Source organism: Prosopis cineraria, unplaced genomic scaffold, assembly GCF_029017545.1.
Source record: "Prosopis cineraria cultivar Desert tree isolate PC_DT_omini unplaced genomic scaffold, ASM2901754v1 PC14, whole genome shotgun sequence".
In the NCBI taxonomy this organism is placed as follows: Eukaryota; Viridiplantae; Streptophyta; class Magnoliopsida; order Fabales; family Fabaceae; genus Prosopis; species Prosopis cineraria.
The window spans coordinates 29,652,950-29,677,909 of NW_026555345.1; the positions used below are offsets into that span (position 1 = coordinate 29,652,950).

The following is a 24,960-nucleotide window of genomic DNA, read 5'->3' on the forward strand; positions in this document are numbered from 1 at the left end:
TCTTTTTTATGAATAATTTTTTTGTTAAGTTCTTGAATATGATTCTCTTTATTTTTCTTTCTTTCTTTCATCTTCACAGATTTATTCAAATTATATTTATTGAAAAATAAACTATTTTTATTTATACTCCTTCCGTTAAAAAATATAATTCATTTTTAATTAAATGTCACTCCAATAAAATAATTATTTATCTTCAAACTAACACTATATTTTTATATTTATCCTTATATAATAGAGTGTTTTACTCTAAAATAAATATAAAATAATTATTCAATAAAAACACTTTCAGAAATGATGTAATGATTATACCTTGAAATATCAAAAATACCTTATATTTTTTAACACCCAATTTCTCAAAAAATTGCTTACATTTTTAGTAGAGGAAGTATTTGTTAATGAATTAAAGAATTGAATGGAGAGAATAAAATGAACATTCATGAAGATGATTATTATTAAACATTACAATAACATAATCCTTCATATGAAAGATAAACCTCAAAACTACTTTGAGGTAAAAACAATGAGGTGAGGACCTTAGTCCTTTTGAGGTTGGATACAACCCCCTAACCCTTGACACTTTGTGGCTTCCTTTATATAAAAAATAGGATCACCAACTAACAAATGTAATTAACACTAATTACACCCTAACACATTAATATTCCAGCAATATTCTGTGGTAAATGTATCCTTAACTATATTACCCCATCATGGCTGTCATACTGTCATGTTGTTCTTTATATATAATAATCAACATCAATAAACATTATATATTGTTGAAAATCAGACGCCCAATTATAAGTTTATTTGGAATTGATATATACCTGAATGAATACTCAATACTGATCAGATCATTAACTAGTACTTAATTTATCAGCTCGATCGTTTTCCTTGTGTTGAAACTTTCTTAAATTTTAGGTTCGAATTCATTAACCTCCAATCACGGAGAAATCAAATGGTGGCTACAAGCTACGTAATCATTTTCTACTAGTTCGAAGTGAATTATTCCAAGATATGATCATACTTGTGGGGCAGGGTGAACAAAGAGGCTATATAAAGGGAGTCTCTTTCTCCCGAAAAAGCACAACCAACAAATTAAACACATTGCAAAAGCAAAAATGGGATCCCTTATGGCCTCCCTCACACTTCTAATCGCTTTAGTGTCTGTCAGCTTGCCTTCTCAAATATGCGCCGACCGCTACGTCTACTCATCTCCTCCGCCTCCCAAGCACCACCATTCTCCTCCACCACCGGTTTCCGCGCCGCCTCCACCAGTGTACCCTGCACCTCCACCTAAGGATAGTGGATCTGAAGTCCCCTCTCCACCTCCTTCTCCACCACCAACCCCTTCATATCCTCCTCCTCTTTCTCCGGCGCCAAGCCCTTCACACGGTGCTCCTCCTCCAGCCACTCCTCTTTCTCCGGCGCCAAGCCCTTCACACGGTGGTCCTCCTCCCGCCACTCCTCTTTCTCCTGCCCCAAGCCCTTCACATGGTGCTCCTCCTCCCGCCACTCCTCTTTCTCCGGTGCCAAGCCCTTCATACGGTGCTCCCCCTCCGCCACCGCTTTCTCCATCCCCAAGCCATCCACCGCATCACTCTCCTGCTCCTTCTCCTTCCCCTATCCCAAACCCTATTTATCCGCCACCCCACAAGCCCTATGTCTATGCTTCACCACCACCTCCTCCTTACTACTACTAGAATACCTGGCTTTGCATGGCTTCCATCTTTCAATTCACTCCATGTTTTTGTTTTTTTTCCCCTTATATATGTTGAGAAATTCACACTGTCATCAATTTAGTTTATGGCATTTTACGTTTGGTGCATCACTACATTGGGGTGGTTCACGCCCTTGCTTATGAAGTACAAATCAGTGTATATCACGTGCATGCATATGCATGCTTTGTTGTAGTTTTCAACCTGCTGCCTTTGCACAGGTTTTTGAAAACCAACCTATCATAATAATAATAATAATAATAATATCATAATTTCCTCTCTCTTGCTATGTCTTGACATTCCAAATTTCAAGTGTCCTTTTTTTTTATCCGGTTGTTCAATTATTGTAAACTCTCAAGTATTATCAGCGTTAAAACACCATGTAACTTCATCATATGGGTATTATAACTTTCTTCATGACAATCAACATCAATAACAAACATTGTTGAAAAATTGAAACAGATTCCAATGTTAATACACTTTTTGGATTTGGTACCCAATTGAAATACTCAGTCTGTTAGACTATTAAAGTGTCAGTGTGATTAGTGTTAATCACATTAGTTATTTGGTGATCCTATATTCCATATAAAGGGGGCCACAAACATTGTTGAAAAATTGAAACAAATTCCCAATATTAATACACTTTTAGATTTGGTACCTAATTGAAATACTCAATCTGTTGGACTATTAAAGTGTTAGTGTGGTTAGTGTTAATCACATTAGTTAGTTGGTGATCCTATATTCTATATAAAGGGTGCCACAAAGTGTTAGAAGTTGGGGGGGGGGGCGTTGTATCCTCCCTCAAGACAAGGGGTTGTATTCTATATAAAGATCCTCACCTCATTGTTTTTACTTCAAAATAGTTTTGGAATGTTATAATGTTCATTTTATTCAATTCTTTACTAGTCTTAACACAATCACTAATTAGCACTAAGACTAACTTTCTTAGCTCGATCTGTTTCCGTATATGTTGAAAAATGTTTCAAATTTTAGGTTCAAATTAATTAACCTCCAGTTATGGAGAAATTCAAGGAAAGCTTTCTTTCCATCAACTTGTAAATATCTATACGACCAAAAAAGAGGAAAAACAGACTTAAGTCTTCAAATTAAGTTAATATTTTCTCCAATTCGGAATTTCATTAAAAATGGTCACTGGATTTTTGCATGCAAAAGTGGAGAACCAACTTAAAATATCAAACGTTGTTTCGCAGAGATTAGAAATTAGGTTACAGATTATTGATGAAATATTTGTATAACATACTTTAATAAAAGAAGCAGGCAAACAGCAGCGCCGCTTACAGCCTGCAGAAACAATTTTTATCAAATAAATAGCTGAGTTAGACTTCTTACTCAGAAACAACTAACATGATATCGTTGCCTGGTAATGCGGAAGAAGGAAAAGAATAAAAGCCATACTTACAAAGTGAAATGAGTTTAGTTGGAAAAATCATTGATGCGTGAGTGGAGCGCGTGATGTACATTTTATACAAAAATATATTGACTATAGGGAGAAAAGTAATTGATATTTTATTAACGTTCTAAGAGAGTTCGCATGCAATAAATGTACATGCATGGTTGAGCAACAAAAATATTGATTTCATTTCAAAATTAAATATAGACATGACCATTCAGGGCAGATATTAAAATGACCACTAAATATCGATCCATTCTCTCTTACAAATATGCTCTGCCCTCCTCTAATAAAGAATTTTTCTGGAAATAAAAAGCCTATTTGTGTAACAAAAACAAGTATCACAAAACTATACGACAAGGGGGAAAAAAGAATATAATCAAATAAGGCAAGGAAAAGAGGAAACAGCCAAAAGTTGAAGCAAAATGATGGTCAGTTATTTTCTCACTTGATCATCATACAAAAATTGACTGCATAACTCTAAAGTAATGATTAATGAACACTTTACAGGATCAAAAGAAAGATAACACCTCAAGTCATTGAAACAGAGAATAAAAGGACCCTCACCTCAGTGCTGAACACCTATTGTTTATATACAATAAATCATCAAGCCTCAAATAAATAAAGCTCTGATTTCCTTCATTGATATTGCTTGTTCCAATTGGGGTATAGTAGGTTTACCAGAAAAATCATTCCAATAAACGCAGGTAACATATTCCTCTTTGTCAAAACAACTTCACGGTAAAGGTTTTGCATCAACCAGCGCGGAATATATATATTTCTAAGTATTATCAACTATATCATTAGTCTGTCTCTATACAGTCTGTCACTTCTGTATCGGTCAGCTTCTGTTAACTCCTTTCTCCCTCGAGCAAAAAGGGGAAATGAAAAACTCTATCTATTTGAACACCCAAAGAAAGTGGAAAATAAAAAATCCAGATTCTCGTGTAACTGCCTGAAGATAACTGCAATCTAATATGTTATGCTTATCTCAAGCACCGTTAGTTTCTGAATCATTCTGCAATTTGGACAGCAGAAATTTAGATAAAGCCAGATGAATGAGTGAAATTTTACCATATGGAAAAAAGATGGAATAACGTGTCATAAAATGTAGCTATTGATGTTTACCCCGACTTCTTTAAGGAGATTTTCCAGTTCAACTATTATCTCAGCGAAGGATGGCCGGTTGGCTGGAATTGCTTCCCAACATCTTTGCATTAAATCTATTAGTTTAGGGTGCCCTTGCTTTGGAAGTTCTGGGCGTAACCCCTGAAAGGATGTAAATCACTGTTGCGTCAGACACAATGACACACTCCTTGTTGTATACCAACTGAATTGTAGAATCCCAGTGCACTCCTGATCGATAATATATTAGATTCAATCATTTTCATTTCAAAGTTCACAAAGGCATAGCCCAAGAAAAGATGCGCTTCAATATGAGGGCATAAGTAATAACTTAATTGTCACTTTTCCAGAGTTGATATAGCGTAGTCATGCAGATTCACACCAATAAGAGGGTTCAATTGTATTACTAAACTTTGTGATCAAACATTCGAGTTTTATTTGAACAGAGAGCAAACCTGTCTCACACCTAGCGCAGCTTGTAGCGGAGTCATGGCATCATAAGGCACCTGAATACCATACATGACCATATTTTGTTTTTAGTAGTGTCCTTGATGTCGAAAATCAGTGTACAAGGAATGGAAGAGTAATACAAGAGAATAAAAATTATATCATTGTAATTTATGCTATACCTTTGCAGTTACTAGTTCCCACAGTACTATGGAAAAACTGAATACATCAGCTTTCTGATCATAGGGTTGATGGTTTATAACCTTGAGAGAAAATTTGATATCAGTGAGATGGAGAAAGAAAACCCAGAAAGAGAGAAAAATATAACATCACAGATCCGAGTGTTCAGTTTTTTAATTACTTGTACTGTTTGTTTCTGGCTTAGGGGGACAGTGAGGGATATAAAAGAATGTAAACACCAATGATATGTTGACCCCATATGGCTCTTTCTGCTAAATGTCTGTAATAAGTATTTTGGCCTCAGAAGTTTCCCCATTTATTTCTCCACCGTCCAGCAGTGTTCCCTTGGGAATGACATTTCAAAATTTTTGGCAAAAATTGAGGGGCGTCCTAGAACTTTGGAATAATTTCTCCCAATTCTATTTAAATTATTTGGTAATGAGAAAGAAAACAATGCCTTGCAATCAATATCGATATCAAATATAAAATTTAGTAAAACTTATACTATTCATAAGTCATGAACATATCTCTCCTTGGGTTCAGTGTAACCTTGTTTTCCTAATCTTTTTAAATATTTAAAAATAAATGCAAATCATTCAAAATCTTTTAAGCAATTATCTATCCCATGTATTAAGCAAGGTATCTAGTTTATAGTTAATGCAGGAACGCAGTCCATGGAAGGCTTGCTGCGCTCACACGGCAAATTAACCTTCCTTTTATCATTTAAACTAAACCGGATAAATCTAAATGAGAAAGAAAAACTTCCATGACGATTCCTAAAGATAAGGGATGGCTAATTTATAGATAAAGATGAGATGATTTTCTCAAAGTATTCCTTATCCTTTAATAATCCCACTTAATTTGTAAGACTTATCTTTGAATAATTGATGACTTTCTCAACAAGGCCAATAGTTGCTCCTAGAACCCTACGCTCTAATATGAACACATCAAGCACCTATTGATATACTGAGATATCAAAAAGCAATCATAATGATATATCTAGAACACAAACCTCTGGAGCCATCCATCTATATGTTCCAGTTTCTGCTGTCATCACTCCCCCCTGATTCAGGAACCGAGCTACTCCAAAATCTGCTACTTTAACAACCTTACAGGAAAGAAAGAGAATACTTCAAATGAACATTTATAACGGTGTAATCAAATGGGAAAAGCCATACATTTGTATTAAAACAATCATATACAAAACAGAAATTATAGTTACAATAACAAACTGTGTTTGGTTTGAGGGGAGGGGAGAGTAATGTTTTTATGTTACCTTGTTTGGTTTTGTTGAAAGGGAGGGCAGAGGAGGAGAGGGATTTTTAATGATCTTTTGTTTAGTTTAGGAGGGGAGGAGAGGGAAGCTAATAACTAATTTACTATCATACCCATATATTATCTATACCGATGTATGTTAGCTAGAAAGTGTGAAAAAATATTAACTACAAAATCTGCAGTATTATTAATTTTATGCTTTCCTCTAAATATTAAAAAAATTCTCTTCCTCATTCCATTCTCCCGGCCTCAGCATCTCAACTCTCAACCCACCCTTTCTTTCTCGCTCATCGCCCTCTCTCCCTCATTCTTGCTCTCTCCCCCTCACTCACTCTGTCAGATAGCTGAGGCTCCTCAAATCACGACAGTGCCCCCCATGGGATTTATCATGCTCCATCAGATTCAGCTAGCACTGCCGATCAGATTGCTCCCCCCCCCCCAAAAAAAAAAAACAAAAAAACCAAGGTACTGCATTCAGATCTATAGCTTCTATTTCCATCGATTTAAAAATGTGAACGGTTGCTATTGGTGAAGATGTTATATTCACTGGCTCACTTAATTGAACTGCAACTCGAATGCCAAGGTGGAAGAGTCTGATAAGCTAGTCATCACGGTGGAGGAATGCTGTTGAGGAAATGCAAGATTGTCAGAAATTTTAGCTCCCCTCCAAAAAACCCCAACTTGGAAGGGAGCAATATGAGGGAAGGGGAAAGGAAATTTTGGCTCCCCTCCCCTCCCCTCCAAAACTCCCCAATCAAACACACCCTAACAGCACTTCTTAGGCAACTATTAAGTTACTATCCATAAATGAGTTAAAATATGAAACAGAACACTATTTTTCTGAACTAAAAATGCACCTAAAAATTACAATGCTCTTTAATCAAACTAGAAATGCACCTAATAAGCACAAACAAAAGAAAAGGTAAAGAAAACAGGGAACACAGCATGTTGACTGTAACAAATTAAATGACTGTCTTGGGCTACTTTGTCAGTTACATCCTTTTTCCTTCTGTCAGACCAACAAAACAAATTTAATTCCTTAGTTTTCAACAGAAGGAAGGTACAAACGTTTATAGGGGAGATGTGGTACAAATCAGGCACTCAAGTCCCATGATTTATGTGAATTAAAGAGAAATAAATTATAGTGAAGCAGATCAGATGAAATCATAACCAGAAACGGGAAATTATCGCTGGATAAAAAGGAAGGATACCATTGGATGATCACATCGAAATGAGGACATAAAGTCAAGATTTCAATGAGAATCAAGCCTATCGGCTATATTCTCCAATAGTGATAAGTAGACTTCTGTGGCAAATTTAGTTTTAATAGTATATCATCAAGTGGCCGAGTTAAAAAATGAATCCACAAGTAGGGACATGACTGCATGCATATAATTCATCATGTGCTTTTAGAATATAAAACCCAATTTAGCAAGGGTGACAAATTATCGAATTAAAATTAAAATTTGTCATAAGTTCTCACATTGTGGGTATCCATCAAGAGATTGGCCGTCTTCAGATCCCTGTGAATTATATTGTTTCTGTGCAAATACTCCATACCCTTGCAGACATCAAACGCAAACTTCAGTAGTTGAGAGAGCTCCAACATATTATGGTTTTTATGCAAGTAATCATACAGACTTCCTCCAGGCATATACTCTGCAAATAAAGGAAAAAAAACTTAAACTAAACACAAGTAGAAGCATGCTACTAAACTATTCAGAAAAAAAATGTCCAATGACATCAGAAACAAACATCAATTAGATGCACAAAGATCCTAATTCCAAAACCCGAGAGACAGTATTAACAAGCATAATGAAGTGCCAATACTATCATGATCACAACTCAAGCTGAAGGAAAATAATCCAAAATGTCGCAGATACCACTACATTTACTCACAATCAGTCCGCCAATAAAGTTTCTCAATAATAAACAGAATAATACAATATTCAGCAACACAAAAAAGGGCAGCAATAAAAAAATTAAGATCCCCAAATTATTCATAATAGTTGAAAGGTCACATCCGAAAAGTTTCCTGCTTTAATAAATGATTATTTAAACAAAAATTAAAAAAGGAAAATATCTTGCAACACAGGTAAAATCATTGTAAGCCTGAACCCAAAGTAAAGGGAAATCATTGGCTCAAAGTTTAATATCTGGGAGCAATATGTTACTCGTTAAATACAAGTTTTACATTGGCTCAAAGTTTAATATCTGGGAGCAATATGTTACTCGTTAAATACAAGTTTTATTTCTTTTCATTTATGCTTGAGATTGAGATTGAAATCAACTCAGGGTTTCCTAGTTAAGAGAAAATCAGCATCATTTGGTGCCACACTTCAGTCAACTATATATTTTCTGTTGTGTTAATTCTTCAATTTTATGTATTGATATCCAAATAGCATTGAAAGAATTTCTGTACAGTTACTCGAAACATTTCTTATCAAAGGTGGTTTGTCAATTACATAATAAAGTCAATCATGATCTGCATCAGTGGCTTGACACAGGTGGGTGCATGTCAATACATTTTTTTTTTTTTCAATTCCTTACAAAAATAAAGAGATAGGGGAGGAGTTTTCAAACTTATTTTATTTGTATCTGTGAGAGACCATGAGATGAGCCCAAACTCCTGGCAGAGCCACATATATTAGTACAGATATGCCAAATGAAGTTGGGAACAATTAACAGCAGAATGATACCTGTAACAATCCACAAATGTGGAGATTTTGTACATGCACCAATAAAACGAACAACATTTTTATGATGCACCTGCCTGCATGCAAAAATTCAGAAGTCAGAAAATTTTCAGTGGAGTTAGCATGTAAGAACCCAATAAGAAAAGCTCAAATATATATATATATATATGTTGGACATATAACTCATTATTGGGCCCTCGGCCAAACCTAATTTTCCTTTTTTTCTTCTCATCTTGTAACGTTCTGTTTCAGTGTCTTTAATTAGATTTATATTATTAGAGATTTTAGCAGTGTCTAGGGATTTAATTAGATTCACTCTTTCCTGCCCCTATCTATACATGTATCGGGTCTCTATCAATAAAATACAAGCATTATTCAGTCCAAATAAAGTTTCATGGTATCAAAGCAGCATTCTCGATCCTCTCGGCTCTCCTGTCGTCCTCCTTCTCTTCTTCTTCCTCTAGTTTGATGTCGTTCGTTGAAGCTCTCATGAACCAACCACCATGAGCGTATCAAACTGGCGACAGAAGCCAGAAAAGCTCAACTGGTGATGATAAGTCGAAGAGCGTGATTGGTGCGATTGGGTTGAGTAGAGAAAGAGGGTCGATTAGCATGATTACCTCAGCATCATAGAGTTTTATCAAAATCACAATCACGCACCAGCTGAATGGAAATAATTACCTTTAGTGATCTCGAAATGTTTAATGGTTGTATGAGGGAGAAATAAGGAGAAGTATCTCACGGGTGTTCCTCCTCCTTTACCTGATGATATCCAATATGAAATTTGGGTTGCCGAAAACAACATGGTGATGGCTTGGCTCGTGAATTCTATAATAGTAGAGGTAAGCAAAAATCACCTATTTGCAACCATTGCCAAGGAGATCTGGGTCAGCCAGGAATACTTATGCTGTTCGTGAACATACAGCTTTCATTTTTCAAGTAAAACGTTCCCTTAGAAGCCTTTATCAAAATGAAAAATCTGTAACTCAATATTATACTTCCCTAATGAAGTTTTGGCAACAAATTGATCTCTATGAAATCCATGAGTGGTCATGCCACAGGGATGGACTTTATTATAAAAAATTAGTTGATATAGATAGATGCTATGAGTTTCTGTTAGGCCTCAATGATTCATATGAAGATATTAGAGGCAGAATCATGAGCATGAAACCTCTTCCCATACTGGAGGAAATGTTTAATATGATAAGATGCGAGGAAAGTAGAAAAGTGCTGACTCAAAGTCCCACTATCCCGACCTCTCTTCTAAAAGATGCTTCTGCTCTTGCTGCCTGAGGAGAAATAAAGGGAAAGAAATTAGGAAAGTGGTGTGATCATTGCAATAAAGGTGGTCATATCAAGGATGAGTGCTGGAAGTTACATGGCAAGCCCTCAAACTTTAAACATAAGCCCAAAAGTGAAGGGAAGGGGTTTATAGTGACTGCTGCAGATTCACAGAGTGGATCATTGAGTGCCGAGGAGTTGTCAGTTCTCCAGAAAGTATTAGAAAGACATGCTCCTTCCACTGCTAGTAATGTATGGGAGGCAAAAACCCCTTCTGTGACCTAGGCTCAATTAGGTACTACTCTTACCAACACTTTAAATGAGACAGTCATATCTAAAAATATTTAGGTAGTGGATTTTGGTGCAACAGACCACATAACAAGATTTAGAAAATTATTCTATGATTTTTTTGAAAATTCTGAGCATAAATTTGTTGAGGTAGCAAATGGTGAATATGCCAAAGTCATGGGTTTTGGAACTGTTGGTTATCTCTGAACATATTACTTTGAAGAATGTTTTCTTTGTTCCGACTCTTAAGTGCAGTTTGTTATCTGTGAGTCGTATTGTGATTCAAATGAATTGCATGGTTATATTTGATAACACGGCTGTGGTTTTCAAGATTTGACCTTGAGGAAGATGACTGGCAATGCTAAGGAGTGGAATGGGCTTCATTATATACATGGATCATCATCAGATAATTCTTGTGCTGTTTTTTTGCTATGACCAGTGCATATTTTGTTTTATAGCACTCTAGGTTAGGCCATCTGAGTCCTCAATATGTGAAATTTCTGTTTCCTAATATTAATAAAAAATTTATTTCTAATTTCCATTGTGATACTTGCAACTTTGCAAAACAAGTTCGAACCTTCTTTTCTTCAAACGAGTATAATCCTACTCACCCTTTTTCCCTGATCCATAGTGATGTATGGGGTCCATCAAAATTTGAAACCAATTCTAAGTCCAATGGTTTGTAACTTTTATCGATGATCATACTCGGGTAACATGGGTTTTTTTTATAAAAGAAAAATCTGAAGTTTTCACAATCTTCAAAAATTCTCTGAAGTGATAACGGAAGAGAATATTTAAAATCCAATTTTCAAACCTCTTTAGAAAAACATGGCATACACCATCAAACATCTTGTGCCTATTCTCCCCAACAAAATGGTGTCTCTTTAAAAGAAAAAATAAACATTTGCTTGAGGTTCCTCATGCTCTTATGATTGGTGGTATTGTCCCAAATAAATTTTGGGGGATGCTATCCTTACATCTGCCTACTTGATTAATCATTTACCCTTTAAAACTTTAAACTTTCAAAACCCCTCTTCACAAATTTCTCGAGATCTATCCTAACTCCCATCTCACAACACCATACCAAAACAGGTCTATGGGTGTACAACATTTGTGTATAATGAGGTTGGGGAGAAGCTAGATTCTCGTGCCATCAAGTGTGTCTTCTTGGGGTACTCCTCTACTCAAAAAGGGTATAAATGTTATTCTCCTGTTACCAATTGTGTTCATGTTACCATGAATGTCAAATTTGTTGAAAACCAACCTTTTTTTAACAAATCACCCATTCAAGGGGAGAAAGGGACAAATGAAAATGAATAGTCAATTTGTTTACCTGAGAATGGTCATCAAAACAATTTGCCTAACTTTTCTGGACAACCACATGAACACCACATATTACTAGATCTGTCTACAAATATCTCCTCTACTCACAATGATTCCACCTCTGAGCCTTTAAACCGGTCTAACCCCATTGAAACAATGTCTCCAAATTCTGAAAATTCCTCTAGCAAATCCCACTTCTAAGATGTGAATCCTTTTGAGCCCCTTAATATGTTTTTTGATTCTGAGACTCCGGTGGAAGAACCTAATAGTGCTATTGAACAGCACCAAAGTCGACAAGACCCCATTTCCACACCAATGCAAAACTATAAATCTGCATCTAAGGAAAGTCTTGAGAACTTACATTGACCAATTGCTTTGAGAAAAGGAAAGAGGAATTGTACCAGATATCCTATTGCCAGGTATATTTCATACAAAAGTTTATCTCCTCATTTGAAGGCTTTTGTAGCTAGTGTCAAAAATGAAAATATTCCGAAGAACTTTGAGAAAGCAATCATAAATCCCAAATTGAAGGAGGCCATAGAAGAAGAATTGAGGGCTCTACATAAAAACACATGGGAAATCACCAAGTTGTCTAGGGAAAAGTCAATCGTAAGTAGTAAGTGGGTTTTCCTAATAAAGTACAATCCTGATGGGAGTGTAAACAAACATAAGGCTCGATTAGTTGCTAGAGGCTTTACTCAAACTTAGGGGATTGATTACCAGGAAACTTTTGCGCCTGTTGCCAAGCTTAACTCTATAAAAGTTTTGTTGTCTCTCGCCGCAAATCTAGATTGGCCTTTACATCAACTCGATGTCAGAAATGCATTCCTAAATGGTGATCTTGAAGAAGTTTATATGGAAATTCCATTAGGATTACGAGATTCTCATAATTCTCACAAGGTTTGCAAGTTGATGAAGTCTCTGTATGGCTTGAAACAATCACCGAGGGCGTGGTTTGAAAAATTTGCACGGGCTATTAAAACTTGGGGATACAAACAGTGCCAAGCAAATGACACTCTATTTGTTAAACATTGTGATGAAAAAATGACAGCTCTCATTGTGTATGTTGATGATATAGTTTTGATAGGAAACAATGATAGGAAAATTGTCAAACTAAAGGACAACTTGGCAACTGAATATGAGATCAAAGATCTTGGACCTCTGAGATACTTCTTGGGCATGGAAGTGGCACGAATGCATAAGGGGATTAGTTTGTCCCAACAAAAATATACTCTAGATTTGTTGAAGGAAACGAGGATGTTAGGAGCAAGACTTGCAAACATTCCCATGGAACTGCACCAAAAATTAACAATCAAATCTTAAACCTTTGAGATACTTCTTGGGCATGGAAGTGGCACGAACGCATTAAGGGATTAGTGTGTCCTAACAAAAATATACTCTGGATTTGTTAAAGGAAACGAGGATGTTAGGAGCAAGACCAGCAAACATTCCCACGGAACTGCACCAGAAATTGACAATCAAATCTAATGGGACAGCAATAAATAAAGATATCAGAGGCTAGTGACATTTGCTTTCTTGTGAGCGTAGTTAGCCAGTTCTCAAGCTTTCCTCAAAAGGAACATTTAGCTACAATTTACAGGATACTGAGGTATCTGAAAAAGACTCCAGGACTGGGACTATTCTTTGCAAAAGGTGATATTAGAGGCATAGAATTGTTCACAAATACTGATTGGGCTGGGTCAAAAATAGATAGAAGATCTGCTACTGGCTATTGTTCTAATATGTGGGGCAACTTGGTGACCTGGAGAAGCAAGAAGCAACCTGTAGTTTCAAGAAGCTCTGCTAAGTCTGAATATAGGGCTCTTGCTCTAGGAGCTTGTGAAGGAATGTGGATTGTTAGACTTCTAAAGGAGGTCAAGATTGACACGGTTGGATCCATTAAAGCATGGTGTGATAACATGTCTGCAATCAAGATTGCCAACAATCCGGTGCATCATGATCATACCAAACATATAGAGATCGATCGGCATTTTATCAAGGAAAAATTAGATAAAAAGACTATTAATCTATCCTACATCCCTTCAGGACAGCAAATTGCATATGTGATAACCAAACCATTGACCCAAGAAAAGTTTGAAGCATTCAAAGGCAAGCTGGGAATGATAAACATCTACTCATCAGCTTGAGGGGGAATGTTGGACATATAACTCATTATTGGGCCCTAGGCCCAGTAATATCTCAAACCTAATTTTCCTTTTTTCTCTTCTCATCTTGTAACGTTCTGTTTCATTGTCTTTAATTAGATTTATATTATTAGAAATTTTAGGAGTGTTTAGGGATTTAATTAGATTCACTCTCTCCAACCCCTATCTATATATGTATCAGATCCCTATCAATAAAATACAAGCATTATTCAGTCCAAATAAAGTTTCATATATATGCATGTATGTATGTATATGAGTTTTAGACTGAAGGTTTTGTAGCAAGGAGCATAAACAATGATTGGTATGACTCAATTTTGATATCATAATTTCTTCCTTTTTTGAGTTTAAATATTAATATACGTTTAAAGTAAATAAATTATAGTGTACTATCACCAAAAGAAAATAAATCATAGTGCACAGCACACCCTTAGTGCAAATTCAATATATTTCACAAAGTGGAATCAAAAGCAATATTTATTAGGGGAACATCATGATGCACCATGAATCGCACACTAAGATCAGCATGATACTGACCTAAGAATTGCCACTTCTTGGGCAAACTCATCCTCCAAAGCATCATTCAAATGCTCAAATCTCAAAATCTTAACAGCAACATCTTGACCAAGATAAACTCCATGATACCTGAGGATGAACAACAGAGCCAATTAGGAAAATAGAGGAGTGACAAGACAGATAAGAACAAAAACTAAAAAGAAAACCATTAATCCACAGTACAAAAGCTCAACTTACAAATCTCCACAAGATCCAGATGCTATTCTATCTCCTATCTTAAGCAATCTCCTGTCAATTTCCCAATCACCAGATTTTGCTCCTGCTATCACGGCCCTCTCCACAGTCGTATGACAATTTAAAGAACGAGACCAAGACCCCTTCAATAAGGAAAACATCGATTACTATCTTCCAGGCCTTGATTACATGCTACACAAAAATGAGTTGAAAAGCAAGAGTATTTCTGAATTTCATGATTCCTAGAGGAACAGAAAATTGAAAGTTAAACTCTGCCTAAACTAAGGGGAGGACTTCGAGTGTACAACACTACTCAAAGAAATTAATAATACTACTCAATGTGGGACTGAGACATCTCATATTACCTTAGTCACTATCAGGTATCATCATCCAACTCAATTTTTTTTAACCCTGCGGATGTCACATTTCATGAAAATCACCCCTATTTCTCTCAATATTATCCTTAAGGGGAGATTTCAATCATAGAAAATAAGGGGAAAATTTATTTTGGCTTGTCCCTTGCTTGACTCACTCTCTAACAATGAACTCAACTCTTCTCCATCCTATGAAGCAACCAGAAAAATGCCCTGACAACAGCCCAGAAAGCTGCCTAGAAAAATGCACCCCTAGTCTTCCAAACACACAGCCCATAACAAATGGTAACATGACTCTTGAGCCTATGAAAACTCAACAGCTTTACTCAAGAAAGAAAGCTCAAAGTACTTGAACCAGGGGAAGGCCAAATTTTCTAGTGATGGCCAAGTATCATTATATTCCTAGTGCTGTCAGAAAAGGAACTAGGGAGTGTACCGAGCATCATTGTATCCTCTTTCTCATTTCATATCATTGGACAATTTCTCCCAACTCACAAATTATCTTCTTGGCCTAAAAAACTACTTTCTATCCCCACTTCTATGTCTAAGGCATTGACTAAAAAGGAATGGAGATAAGCAATGCTCATGGAGATGAAAGCCTTGGAGAAGAGAAAAACTTGAGAATCAGTGGAGCTACCTTAAGGGGTGAAAAAACCGCCTCAATGCAAATGGTTTTCAACCTTTAGGTATGAAAATCTCATAAAATCCCATACTCAGGCCTCATGTTTATGAAGATTGTATATTTATGCTCTTCATTCATAAGCATATTTCAGGCCGTTTAAGCCAATAAATGTTCAAAACAAATCTTCAGAGATATATTAATCCAACGTCTCATAAATAGAACTAATCAATTTGTAAATACAAGGTCGATGAGACTTCATGCACCTCACTTCTTGCGACAGCTTTCTCCATGGCCTCACACAACCCATGTGTGTCCTGAGCACAAGATTGCAAAGTCAGCAACTTTTGAAGTCAACATAGATCTCCCATCATGCAAGAAATATACTAAAAATGCTTCTTAATATCCTACAAGCTCAAACCCTGGGATTGATCAATTTATTTTTCCCTAAATTTGATAATTTTAATTGGCACACTATTTATCAACAGTATATGATAAAAGCCAATGTAATATGAGGGTATACATGAATTGATTATTCTCAAAGCTACAAGACTGTAAATGTCTTAAGGGAAAAGTAAATGCCACCAAACTTTTAATAACGTACCTCTACTGGCCATCCATCCACAACAAATACATCAAGGGAGTAACCATCAGTTGTTGAAAAAACATGTGCTTCACGGATGTTAAGTCCAATATCAGACAGCAATGCAGACAACTGAAACAAAATAATCGTTCATTGAAAGAAAGAGATCACAGTGCTCATCAAGCATATTTCAAGGATGTACAATCAAGAATCTCATAAAGTATGCCTGATGAAAACAAAATAAAAACATATGGTTAGGCCTCAGGAAGCAGCATAATGAATATTGAAATATCATGAAGGAGAAGAAATCACGTTGCTCAATTGTGAACAATGTGGCTCATCATCTCGAGCTCTGTGCAAATATATGGGATCTACTCTAGTTTTCTCCAAAACAGCCACCGCAGGACCCTCTTAGTGAGCCAAGAAACCTAGCTTTGAAAAGAGCATTACAATAGCATTTTGAAAGCTACTAATGGCCAATCCAAACATACAAATTTAAGGGCTGTCTTCCTTGGAAGCTCTTTTTCCCCCAAAATAAGCCAATCCAAACTGGCTCTTTATATGTTAACATAATAATCCATGATGGAACATAAGGTAGAATGAGAAATCTAAGTTCCATGAGAGGCTGAATAGGTAGTTAAGATGAATGGTTTCCAAACCTCAATAGGTAGCTTTTGGAGAAGAGTTTACTATCCCACTTGAGTACCCATCAATGTTTTTCATTTTTTGAAAAATGCTCATGTCCTGAGATATTCAGTTAGAACCTACTCCTCAAACCAAAAACTCAAAACAGCACAAATAGAAATTTAAACCAACTAGGGAATTTAGGTTTTGAAATTTAAAACAACAGGTGAACTTGAATTTCACTACTCACTGATAACATTTTTACAACATATCACCTTCCAAGATTCACCCAGCAACCCTATTAATAGAAACAAAGAACAGAAATACATCCAAAAAAATTACAAAAGGAGTTAAAGGCTATTGATAAACCCTTGCTACAGGATACATATGAAACTGACAAGTGAAGCAAATTGGATTACAAACTCAGAGACCAGCACAAAAGAACTAAAGTATCCACTACACACACCACAAAGACAATAATACAGAGCTAAATTCTTGATGACATAACAAGTTTGCCAACTTTTGAGAGGTTGGCTCTCTCCTCCAAGACCTGCCAAAATTGTTCCCCTCCCTTCATCCTTGTCAGCTCATCTCGTTATAACCTTGCTCACAACTTTTTAACTGCTCCTCCCTACTCTTCATCATTACTCCCTTCTCTTTCTCCTTCACTTTTCTATCTTTTAGCATATAAACTTTGGTGTTTTCTTCTGGACCAATAGTGCCCCTTTTCTTCCATTTTGCCACTCCCCCGTCTCTTTGAATGCATTTTGCTGAACGTAATGGGTTGGGACCTACCATATCCTAAATTGAAGGCTATACACAAAGCATCAACGAGAAAAGAAATTTTTCATAACTCAATAATTTCCCCCTTTTTCAACCAAAAATATAAGAGCTACTCTGGTGCAAAGCATTATACAGTGTGATTTGCTAAGAATAAGGCATGTATTAGAGAAATTTTTCAATGAACACTTAATTATTAATGGAAAAGGATGAAGAGAAAGAAGGGGAAAAAATTGTATTAGGACAGAATAAGAAATTTTATTAAACGGAAGGAAGGAATACAAAGGAAAGGGAGGATAAAACATCCTACTAAGAAAGCAGTAAAAATAAGTCAAGCAAAAACTTAAGACATTATTTCTTTAATTCATATGAGGTCGTAAAAATTCTTCCATTACACACAATATCTGAGGGCACGCCTAAAATTCACCAAACATACCAAAAGTCCTACTTCAGATGCAACTGGCAACTCACTGAACAAAAGATAAATGTGCTGTTGTTTCCTAATCAGACTCATAAAACATGCATATAAGGACAAGAAGTTTTGTTAGACTTGCAGATAGATTCCACTGACCCATAATAAAGATGAGAAATAAATCACAAACAGATATTTTAAATTAGAAGTACACAAAACTTCCCCTTTGTACAAAACCTATCGCTAATAAATATTTATCAGTTTACAATATCAAGTGCTAAAGCTGAATCTCATCCAATGGCCCTAGTAACTTGCACGCTTGAGTTGAATAAATGATTAAAAAAAACTGATTCATGAAATGATATTTGGAGAAATAAATCAGACGAAATTTAATTTGAAACAACCAGACAGCACTATATGTTGCATCCAATCCTATCTTTCATAAATGGACCAAACAAATTGTTTACAGTCATTTCACAAGGAAAAGATACTCCCAGAAACCTTTACAACCATCTTGTCAACTCCAATGATCAGTTAGTAGATACATTCAAGAATCCTTCTCAGAAGACCCCATCACCTTCATATGTACAAGCTTGGCATGCATTACACATGCATTCCAGCTGCATCATAGGTGTAAGACATGTTTTTATCTTTTTCATTATACTTTCATGCAATACTGTATACCACCTACAGTACTACTACCTTGTACAACCTTTTGTGAATGCAATGATTAATCTATGCAAGATAACTTAGCTCCATTTCACATAAAAGTTTATATCCTATTACACTCCAATTTTACAGTAAGCACATGCCATTCTGGTCAGAATATATAATGAATCAAACAACCATGTTTTTATAAAAATAAAAATGATAAACTCTAATTCATCATCAAATGCCTTCTGTCATTAGGTAAGTAGATATTAAATTCAATCAATCAATTAAAGTGGAACAAATACAGAAATTGAACGTCTATATATTATACAAGAGACACCAAATAATCGGAATTCTAACTATTTTGAAAAATATAATTCCAATATTTGACAAATAAGATACATATTTCAAACTTACCTGGCTTAAAAGCTTCGGCTTGTCAATGGCAGAAAATATAACTTCATGAACTGGAACACTCACTTCCTCATGCCTGCATTTTATATTACAATTTGAGCAATTTGCCACATAAGTGCAACAAATGACAAAGATACTAAAATGTAAACAGCACTTGGCACAGGCAAAAACCCAATTTGCAGCAAGTGAGTCAGACATGTTGATAAAGGGTCCAACACACGTCTTAATCCTGTAAATCATGCATTTCATTTTCCAAAAGCACCATCAGTAGAGGCACTTGCCTATGACTAGAAAGCTAATTAACAATTTATTATCGGTGCCTTTACAAGTTCAATCACCATAACTTGCTAATAAGAAATAAAAAGACTAATTTAAATTCCATAAGCAGAAAGGAAAAGAACAACAAAGTCATTCACAAGTTTTTATCTTCAGAAGATATTATGCTCTTTCATAAACCATATATGATTAAGAAAACAAAAAGGAAGGCATTAGTTTACAAAATGCTTTAGGTTGTTCCTACTAGAGTAGCCAAGACAAAGAAGATATTATACTCTTTTCCTTTCTTATTTGATGAAAGGAGAAATTTTTTCAGAGAGAATAAAGAGCATATGTAGAAATGATAATATCATGTTCCAAACTATTAGAAATAGTGTCAATATAAAATTATTTAGACAATTATGTACATAATAGTAATTACATTAGTCTCTTGTGTTCTCATTTGCAATTTTACTTCCTACAATAGCCTCCCTTGCATCGATAAGTACCATGTACTATGCATCATTTCAATATAAGAAATTCGGACTTCTAGTTTGTCATGGTATCAAAGCCTTGGGCTCTTTTCTGGCCCTCATTGCATTTATATCTTCAAGTAGCATGATAACACATGACACTTCATCTCTAGCAATAGTCAACCTGGTCCCAGAATGTGTCACCACCAATTGTAGAGGCTAGTTCAAGTGTTTTCCAACTATGCTTAGGCGTTAACAGCCATGTTACTCTTGAAGGTCTTATTTTGTGTTTCCGTTAACAGCCTTGAAAAGTTCTGTTCACTGCCTCCAACAATTTTGTTCATTGGCTCTCTTGCTCATCACCTCTCCGTTTAACCCACTATTTGTGCGTTCTGAGGCACTGGGCAGTGAACCCACAGCAATCAGCAATACCACGGGCCTTGACAAGCACTTCAATCCAACAGGTGATTTGCCATATATTCAGGCCATATACATAGTGAACGGGGAAAAACTGTTTGAAATAGGCCAAATGATTGTCACATTTCTCAAAGGATGAGGGGTTATATTTGAGTTTCAAGCCATAAATGAAGGGATAAGTGTTGAATTTCAAGAAATAGTAAAACCTCATCTAAAGCTCTCTAGGTAGGCGCAAAAAAAAAAAAAAAAAAGAATTCTGTTGTAACCTGGTTAAATGAATATTGCCACTTCTCTTCAGATATTCGTTTCAGGAATTGAAGAAAGAAGAAATTGCAAAGGATTTTAGGGATTACCTCTGGTAGTAGTTGTCTGTAGCCTCCTTGGAGTTCTTTCGAACATCCAAATTTAGATCTTCAAGCTTAGAGCAAGGCTCAAACTCAGCTGCACAGTCTCTTGCCCTACTCACAGAAATGATATACATGATAGTTAAGAAAAGCCAGGATTAATAATTGATGATTATTACAAACATACATATACATATGAAACCTACAAGTGCCTCAAAAATCATCACTAAGGGTTAATGTGGTAATAATGAAACAATGACAGATCATACACTGCAGTTTGGTAAACTGTCTACCTTTTATGAGATGATACAGCTTCCCCATTAGATGCAGGACAAGATGGCCTTGTGCTAGAATGAGCGCTAACAATTTGCTGATCTTGACCATCCATTCTAGTAGAGATGTGCTGCCAACCATTTTGAGGGATAAGAAAGTGAAAACTAAACATCCATTGAAGATAATAAAAAATCTGACAGAAGCCAGAAGAAAAGGAATCACTAAATTGCCGAGTATAATTGGTTTTTAATGTATAGAGACCTCAAATAAGGAAATTAAATCTAGAATTCACATTTTTAGGCCAAAGGAGAGTATATTCGTATTTAGAAGGATACTAAATTTAGAAACAATACCCTCCAAAACCAAGTATAAAACTTTAGTAGGAGAACATTACAAAATATCAATGATACGATTATATGATCAGATTTAAAAGTACAAAGTTCAGCTCACATTACAATTATAAGCCATGTAAAGAGTCCCACATTAGGAGCTATAGGTAATCTGCGTGGCACTTAAGGGGATTGCTCTTTCATCTTACAAGCTGGTTTTAAGGGCAAGTTCCCCCTGGTTGCTTTGGCCTCCACAAGTTAGCATAAGAGCTAAGGACCAGTCTATGAAAAAAGCTGCTTGTGGAGGGAACAACTTGGCCATGGCAAGAGGAAGCAAATGAGGATGAGTTTACCTTTACCAGCCAGATTCAAGGATGAGGTCTCCCTTGAGTTTGGACTGGCTTCCAAGAAAAATGCTAACTACAAAGAAAACAAAATGGCCAGCCTATACAGAAGGTGTGACCTAATATTTCGAACTAGCAGAATGATGTGAGTACCCCGGATTTGAGAGCTAAAGTCAGTATAACATGGAAATTGAGGATGCCAACTCTTAAAGGGCAGTGCTACGATGCAGTCTCATATCAAGGAGGCACGAGTAATCCACACAGTATTAAGGGACATGGTTCTTTCCCTGTATAATTTGATTTAAAGGAACGGTTCCCTAGCTTAGTTCTCTCTCTAAATCCCCACACAGGGAGCCACAGATTGACACCCTCCCCCCAGGGGTTAGGGTGGCTTGCTTAGGTCTCCATCGGCCCTACAACAAAATGTTGATGCAAGATATCCAACAAGAAGATCAAGTAGAAACATACTCAATGACTACTAGTTCCAAAATGCAAGTACATAAATGCCCATAGCATAACACCAAAACTTGCTTTTTGCAGCATGTTCATATTGAATACTCAGCCACTAAGTCAGAATCCATATCGCTCTCCTCTATCCCCTCCCTTTTTCTTTTGCACTTTGTAAAGAGAATATCATGTCCTCAGAAACTTCTAACAGTTCTCAATGAATCAAAAGTAGAAGAACGCAAAGGAGCAACAGAGAATGGGATCTTCACAATTCCAAGTTACATCTTACGGTATAACTTATCCTTCATTATCATATTGAATAAAATTGTCCAGTAATTTATGATATTATAATTACCTAAGTCTCTCCAAACCAGGTCTGGAAAAAATTATTATTTTAAAACAAAACAAAGCGGTACCTCCAAAAAGCGTATATTGTAGACAGGACGCTTGCTTGGGTCCCTTGCCAAAGCAAGAAGTTTCTGATGTAATAAAACATCTTCAGCTCTGTCCATGTTAACATCAAGCAAATAACTGAAATAACAACAGATTCCATGCATCAGTTTTAGTTACCAGTACAACTATATCTTCTGATCACATTTAAGCATATAACTTAAATTACCAACCCTTCGAAACACAGACCCAATGGACCATTTAGAACAAACACATGAGAAGTCTATACTATGTAGCATCTTTCAACATTGAATTTGTACCGTTCCACTCTATGTTATTCTCGCAAAAGAAAGAGCAGTGTCGAATATCAGTGACAACGTGTTTAGCAATATCACTTTATTACTATGGTAGCGTCGTAGTCTTTAGAAAATTGGTTGATTCTTTTTCTAACACAGTAATGCGTGTATTAGAGGAATCCTTTATTACTATGGCAGTAGTCTTAGTTAAATTTTAGTGTAGATTAGGGTGCTACATTTGTTTTTTATAGCTCTGTAAATATATTAATTCTTATAGTCTACGAGTATAAATGAATCAAAATGTCCACCGAATTCTGTTTTTAGTAACTTGGCATTGACAAGCCTTTCGAACATAAAAAGAAAGACTAGAATTACTGATTACACAGTACGCAAAAATAAATAGATGAAAGCGTTAATGCTGATAATGCTGACAACAAATCCAAAACTAACAAGTTCATTGTCAGTGTCCTTTGTTGCCGTTTAAAATTTAAAAAAAAAAATCAAGGGATTAACACGATACCAAATTATTTTGATGAAATCACCTGCAATGAACGCAATTTAGCACATACAACATCTCGCCAGCAAGCAAGCACTTGCATAAATGTTTGCAGTGACCAGGAAAAAAGCTACAGAATCAAAATCCATATGCAAATATCCAAAAATCGAAAGTTGACAACACATGGTAAATTGTAATCAAGCTGATGTACCTTGGAGGAAATCGGTTGAAGTGAGCGTCTAACTGCTCCCGAAATTCCGCCTCTTGGCCATGGCCGTTTTCAACTAAACGACTATACACATCTTTCCTCACGTCATAATTGCCGAAACCGCTCAAGGTGCGCGGTGGAGAGGAGCTCTCCCCCACACCTTCAATGAAGAAATCCATTGATGTCTCTCTCCCCCCCTCTGTGGTTGTTGAAGCTGACGCAGCTCTCATGAGCGAGAAAGAGAGGGAAATGGAAGAGAAAGTGCGAGAAAGCAAGGCAAAGAGCAGAGAGGATCTTTGACTGAGGCAGGAAAGGAAAAGCTTCGAGATTTCAACGAAGATGGAGGGCAATTTCGTCAACCATGACCGTACCGCTTAGTCCCCAAAGGTCAACATAGTGCACAAAAGAGTTTGGAGGAGGAGGAGGAGGAGGAGGAGGGAGCCTGGTCCAGAGCTTGACGTAACTCAGGAGTGCAAAAACGTAAAATCCCTTGTTTTCAGAAAATTGCAATTCTTCTTATCGTTTATTGGCTGTTGGAAACACGGTGGAATTTGACGTATGATTAATAGAGCCTTGGGAATAAAGTGTCAAAACAAACCAACAGTAAATCCTTTGCCAAAACAACAGTGAATCTTTTTCAAAAAGCGAAAACAAGAACAGTGAATCTATTTTAAAATCATGGTTCATGCGTTTTTTTTTTTCGTATATTAATTAATATACTTTAATTATTCGTACATATAACATAGCTAATAAAAAGTTAATTTTAGGGTTTCTTAAGTTGCTATTTTCCAGGAATATAAAAATATGTATTATTTAGATTAGATGTTTTTAGTTAAAATTATTACACTGAATTATTAAATATAATAAAATTGAGAAATTATATAAATCTGTACAATTTAGAAAAAATCTTGTAATTTTATGTAAAATTAGAGCTGAAAAATGTGATTTACTTATGATTTTGTTTTATGATCAAACTTTTGTAAGTTTGAGAGTTGAACTTTTAAATCGATTTTTAATTTTTTCCATCTAAATTAGCACAAAATGAGGAAAAAAAATATAGAAGTGATGAAAACTGAAAAGTAATATAATATTAATATAACTTAAATCATAAGTAATATAGTAATATAAAATTTATTATAACAACGTGATGAAAACTTCTATTTTATCATGAATCACGTGGGCTAGGCTAATCTGATTTAAAAAATGAGCTCATTTTGCCGGCTCAGCTTATCAAATTTGGCGGGTATACGGGCAGAAACACCGGATTGGACCCGTTTTGGATTTGTGACTCTAGCTATAAGATTGTGATTGGGAAGCCCGGTGTTATATTTATTAAGAGATCAAGATGGACGGTCATAATGATTTTCATGATATATGCGTGATAAATCCAAAATTTGGAACATGTTTTGAATTTTGGGTGAATGTCTCAACATCGATCCTTGAACTGTCAATGTATTTTGTATTTGATATCGTAGCGTTTGGTACACTTGTAGAAGTTTATTGGCTAGTGGCATCTTGTGTATTTTTAGTGATTGGGTAAGCATCCACTAAGAACATTGATGCAGTGTGACATGCATGAAA

The 24,960-nt window shown here is 35.9% G+C and overlaps 2 protein-coding genes across 3 annotated transcripts; one reads left to right on the top strand and one right to left on the bottom strand.

Annotated features, from left to right (window-relative positions):
- The first annotated feature begins 1,077 nt into the window (after positions 1-1,077).
- LOC129293884 (leucine-rich repeat extensin-like protein 3) lies at positions 1,078-1,994 on the top strand. Its single transcript, XM_054932007.1, has one exon. The coding sequence runs from the start codon at positions 1,116-1,118 to the stop codon at positions 1,695-1,697; it is 582 nt and encodes a 193-aa protein (XP_054787982.1). The 5' UTR covers positions 1,078-1,115; the 3' UTR covers positions 1,698-1,994.
- Positions 1,995-3,538: 1,544 nt separating this feature from the next.
- LOC129293560 (serine/threonine-protein kinase STY46-like) lies at positions 3,539-23,859 on the bottom strand. 2 transcript variants are annotated; one of them, XM_054931589.1, is made up of 16 exons: positions 23,383-23,857; positions 22,406-22,520; positions 20,890-20,999; positions 20,606-20,710; positions 19,111-19,183; positions 16,248-16,358; positions 15,910-15,960; positions 14,654-14,793; positions 14,438-14,545; positions 8,850-8,923; positions 7,634-7,809; positions 5,888-5,983; positions 4,878-4,958; positions 4,704-4,754; positions 4,252-4,392; positions 3,539-4,141 (listed from the first exon to the last, which is right to left on the bottom strand). In XM_054931589.1, exons 1-16 carry the CDS (start codon positions 23,607-23,609, stop codon positions 4,115-4,117), a joined length of 1,686 nt encoding a protein of 561 aa, XP_054787564.1. In that variant the 5' UTR covers positions 23,610-23,857; the 3' UTR covers positions 3,539-4,114. The 2 variants fall into 2 exon arrangements, with proteins under 2 accessions (XP_054787564.1, XP_054787565.1); XM_054931590.1 differs by lacking the exon at positions 3,539-4,141 and having other exon boundaries at positions 4,249-4,479; positions 23,383-23,859.
- Positions 23,860-24,960: the final 1,101 nt, after the last annotated feature.

Bases quoted from the DNA above. Each gene is read 5' to 3' on its own strand.
- LOC129293884 (XM_054932007.1), top strand. From the start codon at position 1,116: ATGGGATCCCTTATGGCCTCCCTCACACTTCTAATCGCTTTAGTGTCT.
- LOC129293560 (XM_054931589.1), bottom strand. From the start codon at position 23,609: ATGAGAGCTGCGTCAGCTTCAACAACCACAGAGGGGGGGAGAGAGACA. The intron at 14,794-15,909 runs GTGCATGAAGTC...TCCTTATTGAAG, and splicing joins AAGCTGTCGCAAGAAGTGAG to GGGTCTTGGTCTCGTTCTTT. The intron at 4,393-4,703 runs GTTTGCTCTCTG...ACATCCTTTCAG, and splicing joins CTGCGCTAGGTGTGAGACAG to GGGTTACGCCCAGAACTTCC.